The sequence below is a fragment of the Xyrauchen texanus genome, chromosome 2 (assembly GCF_025860055.1).
Source record: "Xyrauchen texanus isolate HMW12.3.18 chromosome 2, RBS_HiC_50CHRs, whole genome shotgun sequence".
Lineage (NCBI taxonomy): Eukaryota > Metazoa > Chordata > Actinopteri > Cypriniformes > Catostomidae > Xyrauchen > Xyrauchen texanus.
In genome coordinates, this window is record NC_068277.1 from 40,925,549 (window position 1) to 40,943,249 (window position 17,701).

Consider the following 17,701-nt stretch of genomic DNA (forward strand, 5'->3'; position numbering starts at 1 on the left):
CATGCGCACACTCACGAGTGGACGACTGCCGTTCGGCGCGAGAGAAAAGAGCGCGCGCGGTCATGTTAACCTTTAAATGCCTGAGAATCTCACCAAGCACACTTACAGAGACCCGGTACTTATATAGATCACAAAATGATCAACAAAATGCCCAAAAAGTGATAACATTTTCGCAATATTTTCATATAGTATGTATGATATAGTATTTATTTGTATACTCTAAAATATAACCCAGCAAAATGGTAGAAAAAATAACCCAGCATTTTTTAGAGTGTATGAATATTATACTAATTCTTCCTGTAATAAACAAAGAAATAGATATCATGTGATACTAGTAAACTTATAAGTAAACTTGAAGAACACTAAAGAAGTGTGGGCACAACTTCAAAAAAATTATGAGGTACAGGGGATGGAATGAGGTCCCGGGACACTAAAGACCTGAGGTATCCATTTAAGGGTTAAGGTGCATGTTTCACTACGGCGACAGCATCAGGATGATGGTAGTGATGCAAAACTATTAATTTACACTTATGTGAATAGTTGGGTTATATATATGGCAGAATAGCCTACTTTTTGACTTCCATTATGTGTGACAAACGACAACCCTCAGTCCAGGGGCATTGCTAGGATTGAAAAACACGAGGGACTGTTTTTCCTTACAATGCCTGAAATAATCGTTTTAACAGGAATACTTGCATAACGTAACTTACATTATGTTATACATTTGAAAAATGTATTTATTTTCTGTATGTCTTCACATCTGAAAATATAATTTATAAAATGGTTTAAAATGTCAACCTATATATGTAGCATACTCCAAGCAATGTCCTACAAGCATATTAATATGTGAAAAGTGGTTAATTAACTGTGGTGCCATAAGCTAGCCAACTAATCTCTGATTTATCTGTGGCTTCATGAAATCTATTTATCTGGCTAGCTTGCTGAGCTCAAGTAGGAACATGCAATTTGCGCAACAATGTTACAATAACTGATGTTATCAGACAGCGACCCAACTGGTTAAATCAAACCTAGATAAAATATTTCAAATATTTACAGTAGCTCTTTACAATTTACAAGAACAATGTTCCATTGCGATGTACAGGAATTTATATGGCTTATAAATGTATAACGTATTTCATTAAAGAGCCCATATTCTGCTCATTTACAGGTTCATAATTTTATTTTGGGGGTCTACTAGAATAGGTTTACATGCTTTAATGTTAAAAAACACATTATTTTTCTCATACGGTACATTGCTGTAGCACCCCTTTTCACCCTCTGTCTGAAACACTCTGTTGGTTTGAAACAATGATGGTTTGAAACCTGCCGAGTGACAGCAGTCCCAAATAATGGCCTGAACAAGTAGTGTTCAACAGCTTACTGTAAATGTGAGGGCTTTATAACCCAGCTGACAGTCGTTTCTGCAGCAAATTGTAATCTACCACAGCTATCGCCCACTGCTTTTAATTACGGACAGACGGACTACTGCGTGAACAAAGTAAAAGTCATAAAACATTCTGAAACAATCTTTAAAAAATGATCAGGGGCTTGGGACAATATATCAGGGGCTTAAGCCCCTGAAGCCTCCTCCTCGCAAAGCCCCTACCTTAGTCACCACTTTATATAAATAATCTGTTGATATTCTACTTACAATAGCATCTACCGTGAAAGGTATGAACTATGTGAATTAAAACGCATGGTTTGAAATCATTGCATATGAAGACTAGTACCACCTTCTGACTGGTCACAACTTGAGACGAACAGTCAAGGTAATAAAGCATTTGGTCATGTTTATTCTCAACACATAATTTTAAAGAGAACCAAATGACAAACAGCATGTCAATCCAATTCAACACACGTCGAGAGTGATTCATTAATAATTAAAACAGAGCACAGATGCAGAACCTGTTAGGACAAATATGCACCTGACCAGAAACAATTTGTGCAAACCATCTGCAAGAATTGCATGCTAGATCTAGTATGCAGCTGTATGGTATTGGTGGTTCGACAATTGATTTGGAAAGTGATATCACTTAACGTGAATTTCCGACACAATAACACCATATAAAGGTAAAAGAGATTAGCATAAATCAATGCATGGATCAGAGCATCTGTCGGATATATTCACATACAGGAAGAACAAACGCTTCACACTGAACATTTTTCAGTAGCACATGTTTTAAAAAACAGGAAGAAATAAATAACACAACTTAGAAATCAAGGAAAATACCTGAATGAAGGCATCAGTGATGATGGAAAAAACAACAACCCAGTTTTAATATTGCAAATGGTGCCATAAAATGGAAAGAAGACAATCTAGGAATGAACGACACACAGGGGAATTACTAGAAAGTAAATATAGAGGACAGTTCATGCTGAAACAGAGAAACCTGCTTTGTTGACTACGAGCAATGGACACTACTTAGGTTAGGCTTGACTTGCTTTAGAGTGTTGCATTTCTTAGTTATCTAATGGCAACCGAGTAAATTGTGCTGCTACAGCAAGGAGCTAACACTAAATTGTCTGGGGAAACACTCAAAAGTTGTTGGCACAAACTGTTGATTGTAAATGCTATACGTTATGGAAGCAGAGTGATGCCATTTTTATCATCTCAAGCGTTTTTTTTTCAAACCCTAAAGTTAAATGTTAAAATAAAATCAGTTTACAGCAAATAACATTGTGAACATGCAGAAAAGGGCCTGGTACTATGTAGCTAAATATGCCAATTTACACATGTAGCACCTAGATTCCAAGTGTTTATTTAGTAAAGGAATTCAGTGAAATAAACAATCTATCACACACAGGCACATCCTTACACGTAAAGACAGACAAGTGCTTAAATCCTTCAAAATGTACCATATACATATCCAAAACATGAGATGAAACGAAGAGGAAATAACCAGTTCTATTTCAGCCCACATGTTATTTACGATCGTTATAATATTTACCAGTGTTACTTTAACAATGTGGGAAAAGAAAGACTATTCTAACAACATATTTATGCCAAACCAAATTATACAAATGGCACTGAAAGGTACATCTAATTATTTCCCTCTTCTCAATGTGCAAACATCCTTATGTGTTTAGGTTCATGTAAACCATCATCATGACAATAAAAAAGAAAAAAAAGAAAACCTCTTCAGACATCAACACATCCAGTAGAAATGACTCATTTTGATTCCTCTGGTTGCATGCATTTATAAATGCATAAAAAGCTCCAGTGTGGGAGCAAATTAAAGTAACCATTAGATGAAATGAAAGCAGGGCTGATCTTCTCCGTGTTTACTTGTGATGCTTTCCAAATTCTCACATGGCATCAAAATGAAAGCGATGGGCCTCCTGTCTCTTCTCCCGGTCATCTGCTTTCTGTAACCGAGAAACAATCAGATATGGCTACATGCTCTCTGTAATTTCACAATCCCGAGAATCTGGGTCTCACATGTTAACCTTGCTGGTGAGCTGAATGGCAACACAATACAATGGTGTTTGATTCATTGTTATAGGAAAGGACAGACACAAAGCGAGAGAGACACAGACAGAGATCTCATTACACACACAATGGCACACTTTACCACAGCAAAATACCTCAGTGTGCGATCACAGATAGAGCCAACACCAGACACTTGCTGCCTGAGACTGATAATAACACACTGCCAAGCCTGGAAAGTGTGTGCGTGCACAGTGATTATCAGTCTCAGTGATGGCAAAAATTGTGTCTATTCTCAGCTAGCATGAGTGACTCACACACTGGGTCCCTCTGTGAGGCACTTGTGAATTGGCTCTCCTGTTCCGTAAGGGTCACCTGGATGTATTTTTAGCGGAAGGTGCGTATTCCTTCCCTTGAAACTGTGAAAATCAGAGGTGTTGAAATCATTATAACTGAGGGGAACATGTCCCCCTCACTTTTAGAAATAACAAATAACTTTTTGTTGGGAAATTATATTAAATTTAGATTAATGGTGATGTTTTTGGCATATCTATTTTAGAAAGAAAAAATCAACAGAGAGGTGACATAAGCTTCTGAAACGGGTCAGGCAAGATCATATTTGACACGGACATTAAGGAATTTCTTGTGGTTTGATTCTTTGGTTCTGGCTTACTGAACAAATGTTTGAATTATTTGACAGCAGTCGAATGAATGAATGAATGTTACATTTATATAGTGCTTTTTCTGACACTACACTGAAAGCGCTTCAGGGGACTCTCCTCAACCACCACCAGTGTGCAGCATCCAAGATGATGCGACGGCATCCATAGTGCACAAGTACTCCCACCACACACCAGCTATTGGTGGAGAAAAGAGAACAGAGCTAAAGAGCCAATTTATGGATGGGGAAGGAGGCCATGATTGATAAGGGCCAATGGTTTCACCCCTACTCTTTATGAGAAGTGCTCTGGGATTTTAAATGTCCACAGAGAATCAGGACCTTGGAAAAGGAACCCGAGGCACTGACTGAGTGGCCAGATGATATCTACTCTATGATGTATAACACTATACTTTGTCTCATTTAGCATATTTTACAGTGCTGACTCATTTCAACATCATTATTCACCGATGAAGGCTTTCATTGCGAATTGAGGTTTTAGTGCACATGAAGAACTGGGAAACATACTCTTTGAGTCTTAGGCAAAGTACCAGACTCATTGATTTTTCTGTTATGAGTGCTTGACTTTAATTGCAAAAAGACAAAAATAGGCTTTTACGCTCCTTCAAGATCAGGATTACTACCAGACTGTTTAGCCCAAAGTGGAGCTTAACTCAAGAATGTGTTCAAGCTAGACCAGACTGAAAAGTAGCATTCTTTAGCATAATCTAAGCTAAAAAAAAACAAAAAAAAAAAACACAATTTATTGTTGTCAGATTTTACTGCTGATTTGCAATATGTCCTTTGATCATAATCTTGACCAACAAGTTTGGAGATTTTGGTCTTTTCCCATTCAAATAGTTTGGAGCTGTACTTTTATGCCACTTGTATCCATAGAAAATAGCTGCCTGGGAGCATTCCTAAGATGGCTGCTGAGTAGACTGACTTGCATTAAAAGGGACTTTGTTACTACAAAGCAAGACTCAAAGCAGTTGGACATTTTAATTCTTCACAGAGCATCTAATAAGTAAGGTCTTTGTCAGATCGACTGTCAACAATAACATATAATGATGCATCTTATAATAACATATTTTCTAGCACAGTCCAAAGGGCGGTTTCCAGGGTTGATGACAAAAAGACATTTATATTATGTTGGGATGTTTGGTGGCGTTGCACCAATGCAACCTGAAGCCCACAGCCCACACGCTCTCCAACAAGCACACCTCAAGGCTCTGAGAAGCTCAAGAATACACACAACTCAAGTACTGATGGAGCTGTTGGTAACCTATAGTACAGCATCAATAAACTGACAAGCTGACATTCACATGACCTGCACGCATCCGCAGTCTCCTGCATGGAAGATAAGATGCAGTCATGTTGACTTTCAAGCATTTTCAAACAGACCTTTCCATGTCAAAATCATGCTTTCCTTTATTCTCGGTTTGAGGATGAGCTTGAGATGTCATATTGATCTAATGATGAAGCTGAGGTTTGTTTACAACAAACTGACTGTAACTATATGTATGTAATATTGAACTGTTTATTGTTTTTATGCAGGAATATTCCGGGTTCAATGCAAGTTAAGCTTGCTCGACAGCATTTGTGGCATAACGGCACAAATTCTTTTTTTTGATTCGTTCCTCCTCACAAATCGAGGTTACAGTGAGGCATTTACAATGGAAGTGAATAGTGTAAATTTTTTGAAGGTTTAAAGGCAGAAATGTGAAGCTTATAATATTATAATAGCACTTAAATTAATTCTTGTTCTAATGTTCTGACAAAAAACAAAAAAGACAAAGTCGATTTCGTTTGTCATTATGCTGCAGGTTTAAAATGGCGGTTGATAGGTGCAGAGTTGTAGCAGCAGTTGCAGCAAGTCTCCTCATCTCTTCATTGATGCCTTTTCTGAACTGAGGATGTCTACAGGAAGTAAGCTGCTAGACACGGTGTGTTCCTGCCTCATGCAAACATGCAAATGGTTGAACACCCTACCTGTGTCTGTGACATTGTGAGCAAGTAGAATAGAGGATCAATGGGCAAAGAGGAAATACTGTGTCTCATCTCTCTGTAATATTGTGCCCCTCTCGCTGACATGCAAATGGAACAGTCCAGAAAGATGGAACAATCTGCCGAGTCCCCTCCAAATGCTATTTTCACAGGCACTAAAGGTTGCCCTCTCTTATCTGCTAAAGCCACTTCAATTACAAGCTGACAATGTAGGACAAAGCAATGAAGATGGAGGGCATCTCCAAGAAACAGAAAGCACTGGTTATATCTGATGTCTTAAGCCATGTCTGATTAGAACATGGATTTTCGTGAGAGGTCTCATGAGTGTGGAAGTCATGCAGTGTAAAAGGGGCTGACATTACTACAGCACAGATTTGTAAAGGAATATGGTCATAGATATCTTGAAATTTCATGCATAAGTATTTCCACAAATCAAACTGTATCTATGAATAGAAGCAGTGCATGTTTCGAGTTGTGCTGCATGTGGATTGTGAGAAATGGAGAATGATAATGTGTTTCAGTCTGGTATTGCGATATTAGACCTCCTGCAACTTCCACAGCTCAAGGCTTCAGGAGAGTCAGAGCTGCGTTGTTCCTCTCAGACAGTCGGAGGTGAACGAAGCTGCTTCCTGACCTTTTAATAACAGAGTAAGTGAGCAATGCTAATCAAGACCTGAATGTGTGCACCAGGAAACCCTATGCTCCATCAACCACATCAATTTCAAAGATGCAAAATGCTCCATCTCTATGTTTTCTTTCTTCCTCTCTCTTCGCTTTTGTCAAACATATAATTGCAGAGCTGAAGAAGAGAGGTATGGAGCCAGCATGATATTTTAACGCAGTGTCAACTCCAATGAAGGTCGTGTAGTGGGAAGCGCTTCCCTGAGCAGAGAGCAATTATGGTTTTCAGCACGCATAATCAGGCACCCACAGCAGATGGCTTTGAGAGGACGCCAACACTAGAACAGCTCTTCTCTTCTCACAGACACATGCACACTAAGAGCAGAGCCAGGACTGCCATGAGACCTCCAAAGAGATGAACACACACAATTACTCTTAAAAGGTACACAAATGTGTCCAAACAAACAAACAAAAATCACTCCATGCACACTTGAGTGGTTGCGAGCTGGTGAGTATATATAGGTGCATTTATTAACAAAGTGAATATAAAGGAAAAAATAGGAAATGCCTGAAGGAGGTCTTGGCCATTTGCATATTACAATGCCATTTGCAACCAATGACAGATGTAAATCCTTACATGCATTGTATGCAAATGTAAAGTTGTACCACTTAAGGCTGAAGTATACTTTGGTTTCCCACATACTGCCAAAGTCCCTTCAAAGAAGGTTAGGTCACTCGGTGGCCATGTTTGCTACGCCACCTGAAAGCCTGTGGGATGCTATTTTCTGTTCATAAAAGTACAGCTTCCATCTCTTTGAATGGGGAAAGACAGAAATCTCCAAAACGGTTGGTCAAGACCACAATCAAATTTGGGCTTCAACAATTATTTTGATATTTGATTAATCTTTGATTATTTCTTTGATCAATCAATTAATCAGATTTTCAAATGATAATACATTTTTTGCAGATTATTTTCGATTAGCGATTTTATTGATTACTTTTTGCAGCACTAGATCAAATCATGTATTTTAAATCATTAATCAAATCTGAAAACAACTGTTTCATAAATTGTACTTCTTTAGCCAAGATCACCAAAAAAAATGCTATATTTCAGGCTTGTCCAGTTAATGCCTATGTGCGATCTTGAGTATAATTACAGGCAATGTTTCCATCAAAAAAGTAATTGGCTCTTTTAACAGTAAGGTGGGACTTCCATTCCTACAGCCACCATATTCAGCTATATTATTTCTCGAATTCATAAATATATAAGGGAACCGTCTCATTTTATTAAGTTTCTGGTGCCGCAAATTTCGCCATCAGCACAGTCCACATTTACTGTCTGCAAGCAGCCCAGTTTTTTAGCCTTCCTTACCTGAGTGCATCTGGCATGTCACCTGAGCATGCGCCTAGAGTTGTCTGTGCTAGCATCGAATGAGTCCGTCCAGGCTTGTGGTCAAAAGAGTTTACTTTGAAATGCTAGAAAGGTCTACCATAAACGAATTTAAGGGGGCTTCACTAAATTAGAAAATGTACATTTTAACATTAGACGTTAAATTTAGATTTTAAATTCACTATTGTTTTATATAGAATGGTCTATACAGCATTTAACACAATTACGTCAGAAGTAACTGCAATTAAATTACTAAAAAATTAAGAGTAATCCCTTATGTGGCAGGGCTGTCCGTCATGTGTGTGTTTGTGTCTCTCTCCCGCACAATCCTCCGCAGTCGGCCTTTATCCCTCTCGGAGGCTTAATTAGCCTTATAAGGGACCGGGTGTGTAGAATCACTACCCGGCCCCGCCCTCCGCCCTGCCACACCTTACTTTACTTTTTCAATGAAAAAGAATTTACAGTAATGAATTACTTAGTAATACATTACACCCAACACTGATGTCTGATAACTAAAAGAATAAATACATTTGTTGTTTTTTGGCACAGTAACTGGGTTCAGGCTCCGTGACTTCACAACGGGGAAAAATACATAAATTCAGATTCATCAGTACTATATCATCCTGTTGTTGCTAATTTTACAAGATGTGACATTAATTAGATGAAATCAATAACAATTTGACAATTAATCAAATTAAAATCTTGATATGGCCAAGTGTAATCATTAAACAGTGAAAGGATGCAATTTAATTTAATAATATACTGTGTGCATGCGCTGAATGCTTTAGATTTAACGAGAGGTGCTGCTACGCATAAACAGATTGCATGTGATGCACATAATGCGGCGTGTTTAGTGTATAAGCGGCTGTGAACACTCACATGAACTCCTCCGGTGCTGGTCTGAGATCTCAGCTTGCAAATATTTCAGTATTTCAGCATTTCATTTAGAATGAAAACCCTATTAAAAACAATCACACCAGAGGAACTCAAAGAATTCAAAGAAACTCAAAATAAACGTTCCACCAAAATAAAAGCGCTGTTTAACCAAATGCGTGAAATTACAGAAAAATTAAGACAAAAAATTGCAATAATTCTACTAATAACAAAAATAACAAATGGTTTATTATTATTATAACTTTTATTTATAATAATAATAATAATTATTATTATTACGTGTAAGCAATATCACAAAACAAGTGTACTGAAAGTGCACACTGTGAAAATGTTTTTGTTGAAAAATAATTATTATATTTTTATTTGATTAAAGATTTAAAGATTTTTGTATTCATTTGAACACTGTTTTGATAATAACATTTAACTGATTTTTTTTTTTTTATGGAAAATGCTAAATTTTATGCAGTTATTTGAATCAAGTCCTTTTCTGTGTGATTTCATCAGTAGCCTGAGGCTATTTATTTGTTGCCAAAGTATCGATTTAGTATCGATACAGAGGTACCAAGGCTGGTATTGTACTGAAGCAAAAACGTTGGTATCAGAGCAATCCTAGTTACACTTGTAGATCTGTATAGACTTCACATATTCAGAGGTACGGATTGCATATAAGAAACCGTCAACTTCTCACAAAAAGAGACACAAATTCACACTTAACACCCTAGAGTGCATGTTGTGTGGGATAATGAGGAACAGATTTGATATGCTGAAAGGACAGAACAAAGCAATTAGAAACAGTGTGTGTGTGTGAGCACCCTCCGAGAGCCCAAGGGCAGGGCCACACACAGACACACCCATCTGCTCACATCTTCACACACATGTTCACAGCAAAGACTGAGGTGTGTGTTTTTGTGCATCTCTGTGAGGTCACAATCATTTGCCGCAGAGGAAGAAGAGAGGATTGACAGATGCAGGAGTATACATGCTTCAAACAGATCCACAGATGAAACAGGGGATGTAGTAGAAGGAGTGATGGAAAGCTAGGCTTAGTTAGATCAGTGAAACCAAAAGATGAGTGAGAGGAATATAAAGCTGAAAATTAAAAGGAAAAATGAAAGAAATCAGAGATCTCACCTTCTCCTGCCAGTGCAGTATCCCGATGATGACGAGAATAAAGACACACACCCCAATCAATGCTATTGCGGTCAATAATACTATATTACTGGGGGTTAAGTAGAGCTTTGCACTCCAACTGCAGGGGATACAGAAAGAAAGAGAAAATAGAGATAATTCACAACTTTTGGAAAAATGTACAAAACAGACTCTTCAGTTCAGTGAAAACTTTGAACATCACTCCAAACTCTGAAATGAAATCTGACAGTGCACATAAAGATATTACACTGAGTGAACCTGTGTAAACTATCAAAACAACGACAGATGGAGTTTTTACAGCAATGAAGAAAACTCTTATTAGCACATTGTAACTTCATTCGGGAGCTTTAATATGATGACTCAACGAACCCGAGACAGCTAAATATAATCAGCCCTGACGCGCACTCTCCAACGAGCTGAAACATCAGAACATCAAAATGAGCAGCTTCACAAAATAATAGACGGAGAGATTGCATGAGACAGATGGAACGCTCTCTTATTTACTGGAGAGATACTCCGTTCATGATTATGAATTGTTTGAAAGCAAAACGGTAGCTGACGAAGCCAGAGCATGGTGCATGGGGAATAGCGAGAAATCAAGTGAGCAGCTCAAATATTAATGATCAAGATTAGTGGACAGCTTCATTAAGATACATTTCACCAGCTCTGGTAAACACATTAAATATTAATGCCTAAGGAAACACCTTCTCACAGCCCTGATTAAGTCTAGTGATGGATGCTATGCTGGTGTGAAACTGCTTTTAATTAAATTAACAAGTTTATTATCATTAGCTTGTTATCTGTGGATTTGCATCTCTGGTGTTTGGTGGATATTGATAATCAACGTGTTGACAAATGTTATATTTGTGGGGAAATTCATAAATACTGTTTGTACTAGAGATCTGATACTTGTGTGCGCTTGTGTGTACCTGCGTGGTTCATTCTGTGGGTAAGGTATAACAATAAGCTGGGAGTTGGGAATGATAGCAGTCCACTCCTGTTTCCTTTCCTAAAAGAGAAAAAGAGGGAAGATAGGGGGTGGGGAGAGAGAATAATACTCCAGTGAATGTTATGGAAATTACAGCACATTACATTTCTGCAGCTATCCTTTGGCAAACATGAATTAGAACGGATCTGTCATGTCTGTGGTAGACTGAAGATTTGCAGGAGATTGTATTACTGTACATTATAAAAGTAAAGAAAAAAAGGTCTTATTAATAATATGTGTGGATCTTTAGCTGTCACTAAGTAAATAACGACTGATACACTATTCAAACATTGCTTGTCAGACATTTTTGGCCGACATTAATATTGTTAAACTAAAAAATGGCTAGCTAGAGGTAGGGCAATGCACTGAAAAGAATTACGGTAACACTTTCTATGAAGCCCATATTTATAATGCATTGTAAAGGCATTCTAATGCATTAGTAATGTCTCATAATACACCTTATATAATATGTTACAACTTCTCATAAATAACTGGAGCCACAATTATAATACACTACAACACTTACCTATTCATAGGTATACCTTAGAGTATAATCATTATAACACAAGCAATTACCTGCATAAGTTATATTGTATATATTTGTAATACAGTATATAATAGGTATGATTTAAGTAAAGTGACTAAAGGATTAAGATATTTATAAGCAATGTTTAAGTGGTTATAAGACATACTGGAAGTTCTACACATTACACATGCACAAAATACAAAAGAACACGTTCAATGTACATTTTAAGATATTACAATAAACACTTAATATATATTACAAATATATCAGAAACTCTCTCTTTAGAAAGAAATATGCATGTTGATCACACATGTTCAATCTACACCCAAGAATAAAAAAAATTATTATACTAATGCTGTACTGGACTCTATTATTTATTGTTTGAGCATCTTATTTGGAGACTTTATAAATAACTTGTATGTATTATATGTTACAAGTTTATGTTATGACTGTTTATAAGAACATATTGCTTTTGTAACTAAAAGTAGGCAAAGGTCACTTATAATATGATCACATCATAAAGTATTTTGACTGTTTACACTAGACAGCACTTATATGATTATCTTTATTAGCTTCCGCTGTGTTAAAATTAGATGTTGCTTGTGTTATAATGCAATATACTCTAAGGTATAACAATGAATAGGGAAGTATTATAACTGTAGATTCATAGATGACAAGCAATATTTACTTAATTTTTTAATACACAGTTGCACACAGCTTGGAACACCTGCTTCAAAAAGTGAAGTAAAATTTATTTTATTGACCATCAAATCAAATACATGTAGTGAATAAATATGACCAGGTTTTCTACTTTAGGATTGATTCATGTTGTAAAGATAACGTGTAAAGATAACAAACAATCATGAATAATATTTACTTATAAGCTAGAGCATTCGTTTTTACATGCTTCAATTGAGTACAAATTTACTTCATAATTAGAAAATAGAATTTACTTAATAATTTCAAGTTCACTTTCAAGTACTTAATTTTTTCTTCTATATCTAATTAACCACAAATATTTTTTTTTTCAGTGTGCTTCAGGCACAGATATTGCAGAATGCTGAACATGAAATGAAACTTCAGTGCTATAACTTCAACCGATAAGTATAGATGAGCCCAATCAGAGAAAGCTACTCAAAACAAGCAAAAAATCTGATATGGTTCTCTCAAAACTGGTTACAAGCCAATCAAATTAGGGCACCTACACACCTAGAGTTTACGCTGCATCAGAGAATGCTGCGAATGCACTGATTTCATAAGAATCTCAGAGAGGCAGGATATCCAATTTGCTGTATGCAAATTGGATATCCACTTGATTTCAAACTAAAAGGCTCTTTCCACACCTTCAAAATGGACCTTATGCATTACTATCCAGCAAATGCTCCGTCAGAACTTTCCCTAGTGTGTTGGTGCCCTTAACTGCTAACCCAGTTGGCTTCCCCTTATGATGTGTACCTTAAATTCTCTATGTAGCAGAATCGTGCTGCCAATTTGTTAAATATTTACTCCAATCTCAGAGAGAAACTAATAAAAATTAAGTACTGAAACATGGCAGATATGAGAGAGCAAATGAAAACAGCCTTTTCATTCGTGACGGAGTCGTAAGCGTTCCGCTTGGAGAAAATGGCATAATTTTTAGTGCATCAAACTGTTAATAAGCCTCCAAACATGAAGCAGCATCAACAGTCGTCTATTCCCCCAGCTGTTTGCTAAAAAAGTTCATTAGAGGAAAGGAAGTCTCTGGGAGCTTTAATGTATTATGAAATATCAATTACAAAGGTAATTTTCCCTCTTCAACTTGCAATTCGTAGAAAACATTAAATTATCTGTTTGAGGGAATCCTCCAGGGGTACAGATTTTAATTTCCGTCAACACCTTTATCATACCGCTACATTATTATATGCACATGCACGCACGCACGCACGCACGCACGCACGCACACACGCACACACACGTTGGTGCAGCTATCCTTATGAGGACTCTCCATAGACATAATGTACAAACTATAGATTCTGTCACCTAACCCTAAAAAAAAAACATTCTGCATTTTTACATTTTCAAAAAAACATTAAGTATGTTTTTTAAATAATTTCAATTATGGGGACACTAGAAATGTCATCATAAAGCACATTTATAGCATAACACCCTAAAAAACAAATGTCCTCGGAAACCACCCAAACCTGTACACACACACACACACGCACACACAAGCGCAGCTAAAGAAGAGTGTGGGATCTGAACTAGTCCTGCTGCTGCTATTTGAAGCATGTGTCTTAAGTGAGAGTGGATGAGTCTCGTAAATGAAATGGATGGGGTCATATTTGGATGGGAGTCAAGCCTTTGCCTACTGCTGAGGTCAACCAAGGGCACAGGCAGTATGAGAAGGGTTTGTCTCTTTTCACAATCAGAGAGCCTCCACTGCAGTTCTGAGTTTTAGAGAAGTAGGGCAGCTCAGCGCCCACGTGTTTAAGGGTTCAGCTAATAGAGTGACCCTCGCCTTATGATTATGCAATGGAGAGGATGGAACTTTTTAAAATATAGAATGAAGATTCTATATTTAGTTTAACAATATAATGAGATTACATATTGCTTAATCTGAGTATGTCCTTCGACTGCGTTAATGCAGAATCTGTTTGAGGTAAACAAAAATTTTTTGCTAGTACTGACAGTTTGGTTTCTGGGTAACACAACAAATCAAAAGTTTGATAGTTGTCACAAAGAATTTATAAAGTTCTGATTCCTTTCCACAATTTATTTCAAGCTCAAAATGCAGCAGGTAAAATTTTGTTTGGTGAAATTGTGTTGTATAAGCATGCATATTAGGAGTCATACTTCACCAAATACTGTTAATGAGTCTGTTATTGCAAGGCTGTTTAAATCACAGAATAAAATGTTTGGGCATTTTACTTACAAATGAGTAGGTACAAAGTTCCATTACCTGAGAGCTCACTTACCTAGTTTCTCTTATCTACTGTATCTATATATTCTAAACTATTCTTAACACATCTATAATGATTTTTTCCCCAATAAAGATTTTAACATTAAACATTTGACAGGACATATTCACCGGTTGCATCTGTAGACTGCAGTCTAGCTATTAATGATCACATTTAATCACCTAATCGCTCTCACACTCCCTCAAACTGGTCACTGGAAGTTCAACATGGAACCTCATGGCAAAGAACTCTCCGAGGATCTGAAAAAAAGAATTGTTGCTCTACATAAAGATGGCCTAGGCTATAAGAAGACTGCCAAGGCCCTGACACTGATCTGCAGCACGGTGGCCAAGACCATACAGCGGTTTAACAGGACAGGTTCCACTCAGAACAGGCCTCGCCATGGTCGACCAAAGAAGTTGAGTGCACATGCTCAGCATCATATCCAGAGGTTGTCTTTGGGAAATACACGTATGACTGCTGCCAGCATTGCTGCAGAGGTTGAAGGGGTGGGGGGTCAGCCTGTCAGTGCTCAGACCATACACCGCACACTGCATCAAATTGGTCTGCATGGCTGTCGTCCCAGAAGGAAGCCTCTTCTAAAGATGATGTACAAGAAAGCCCTCAAACAGTTTGCTGAAGACAAGCAGACTAAGGACATGGATTACTGGAACCATGTCCTGTGGTCTGATGAGACCAAGATAAACTTATTTGGTTCAGATGGTGTCAAGCGTGTGTGGTGGAAACCAGGTGAGGAGTACAAAGACAAGTGTGTCTTGCCTACAGTCAAGCATGGTGGTGGGAGTATCATGGTCTGGGGCTGCATGAGTGCTGCCGGCACTGGGGAGCTACAGTTCATTGAGGGAACCATGAATGCCAACATGTACTGTGACATACTAAAGCAGAGCATGATACCCTCCCTTCGGAGACTGGGCCGCAGGGCAGTATTCCAGCATAACGACCCCAAACGCACCTCCACTGACCACTGCCTTGCTAAAGAAGCTGAGGGTGAAGGTGATGACTGGCCAAGCATGTCTCCAGACCTAAACGCAATTGAGCATCTGTGGGGCATCCTCAAACGTTAGGTGGAGGAGCACAAGGTCTCTAACATCCACCAGCTCCGTGATGTTGTCATGGAGGAGTGGAAGAGGACTCCAGTGGCAACCTGTGAAGCTCTGGTGAACTCCATGCACAACAGGGTTAAAGCAGTGCTGGAAAATAATGGTGGCTACACAAAATATTGACACTTTGGGACTAATTTGGACATTTTCATTTAGGGCTGTACTCACTTTTGTTGCCAGCGGTTTAGACATTAATGGCTGTATTTTGAGGGGACAGCAAATTTACACTGTTATACAAGCTGTACACTCACTACTTTACATTGTAGCAAAGTGTCACTTCTTCAGTGTTGTCACATGAAAAGATATAAATATTTACAGAAATGTGAGGGGTGTACTCACTTTTGTAAGATACTGTATATATATGGTGGTATTTTTACCAGCTGAGAACAAATGAAGAGTTAATAAAATGTGTAAAGGAATCAAAACAACACCAGAAATTCCTCTGTCGCACGCACAAACAAAGATATGCTGCAAGGACGGCTGACGGCGTTTTCGACGCCTGTACCAAACTATAATGGGCAACATAGCTCCTATGATGAGAAGAACCAGGTATGCTTGAGGTCAGTATTAGGGAAATTACTTCCTGTTTTTGGTCCGATTAGATGTCTTTGGTCCATGTTGCGTTCATATATCAATCGAACCGTACCAGAGTTTGTCCAACATAGATGGGAACTCCTTCAATACTGTTTTAAAAGCATCCCAGGGTGATACCTCAAGAAGCTGGCTGAGAAAATGTCAAGAGCGCATGTCTGCAAATTCTACGCAAAGGGTGACTACCTAGAAGATGCTAAAATATATCACGGTTTTGATTTATTTTGGATTTTGTTTAGTCACAACGTAATTCTCATAGTTCCATTTATGTTATTCCATAGTTTTGATGACTTTATTATTATTGTAAAATGTGAAAAACATAAATAAATTTTATAATAAAGAATGAGAGTGTTTCAAAACTTTTGACCAGTAGTGTATATAGGCTTAGTATATCAATTCACAGCATAAGCATTCTAAAAAACGAAATGACAAGCTTAGAGTTGCTTACAGTGGGATACTTGAACATTGTATTAGCGCTGTTGCGGGGAGGTGGTGCGTTCAAATTACGCATTTATTGTGGATAAAATTTTAAAAGTGCTTAATTTAACACAAAATAAAAATTAAACCCTTTGAAAAATATCACAAAATACCGAAAATGACATGAATACAAAAGTTTTTGCATTGGTTAACATCTGTTATGGCACCATACAGCCCATGTCAGGAACATGTACATGTCAATGGATAAAAATATTCCAGATTGTAAGATTCTATTAATATTGCTGAACTCAACACAACTAAATATCACTAAACTGCTGGACAATAATTAAATATTTTAATTAAATACCTTTGCTGGAAGCTTTCGATTGCCTGAAGCTTTTAATTTATTTTGAAAGGAAAAAAGTAACATTGTCCGGTATTTGCGGGAATCTTGCTTGAGTTATGATGCTTCCAGGTGCACCGAATACACATCAAAGAACATGTTAGTCTCATCAACAAAATTACTGACAAAAATCTTTGAGGTGTTGTTTGATTCCGTTACAAAGATGAGATCATGAGTATAATATAAAAATTTGTATTCAAACATTGTTGACAAAAATATGATGAGAAATAAACAACACTGCAAGATATTACCAATGTGCTGTCAATGTTTAAGAAGAAGAAAAACCTTGTTGAATAAAATGATCCAGTAATAGTATTGTGAGGATTTATCCCGTCTTTGTTCGATTGCTTGGACCAAACCATAGTTAGTTTCCTCACCCTCCCCCAGCCCCCGCTAGTCTCTATTCACATCATATTATTTGTGGTCCGATTACGCCATCAACATGAAGCGGCAGCTGTTTACCACTTTAACTAGGTAACAACTCGAGAGGATGTCACTGTGTTAAGTGAAGTATTAAAGTTTGCCTCTTTGGATCTACCACGAAAACTTGCCATGCAAAGAAAAACACATGTT

General features: G+C 37.5%; 1 protein-coding gene across 1 annotated transcript in view; it reads right to left on the minus strand.

Moving 5' to 3' along the window:
- Positions 1-1,444: 1,444 nt before the first annotated feature.
- The window catches only part of itfg1 (integrin alpha FG-GAP repeat containing 1), a 186,089-nt gene continuing 169,832 nt past the window's right edge, over positions 1,445-17,701 (minus strand). The window contains exons 16-18 of the mRNA XM_052149066.1: positions 11,076-11,155; positions 10,129-10,246; positions 1,445-3,366 (exon numbers count right to left, since the gene is read on the minus strand). Coding sequence (XP_052005026.1) covers positions 3,307-3,366; positions 10,129-10,246; positions 11,076-11,155 — 258 coding nt within the window. The 3' untranslated portion in view covers positions 1,445-3,306. The remainder of the gene's footprint in view (positions 3,367-10,128; positions 10,247-11,075; positions 11,156-17,701) is intronic.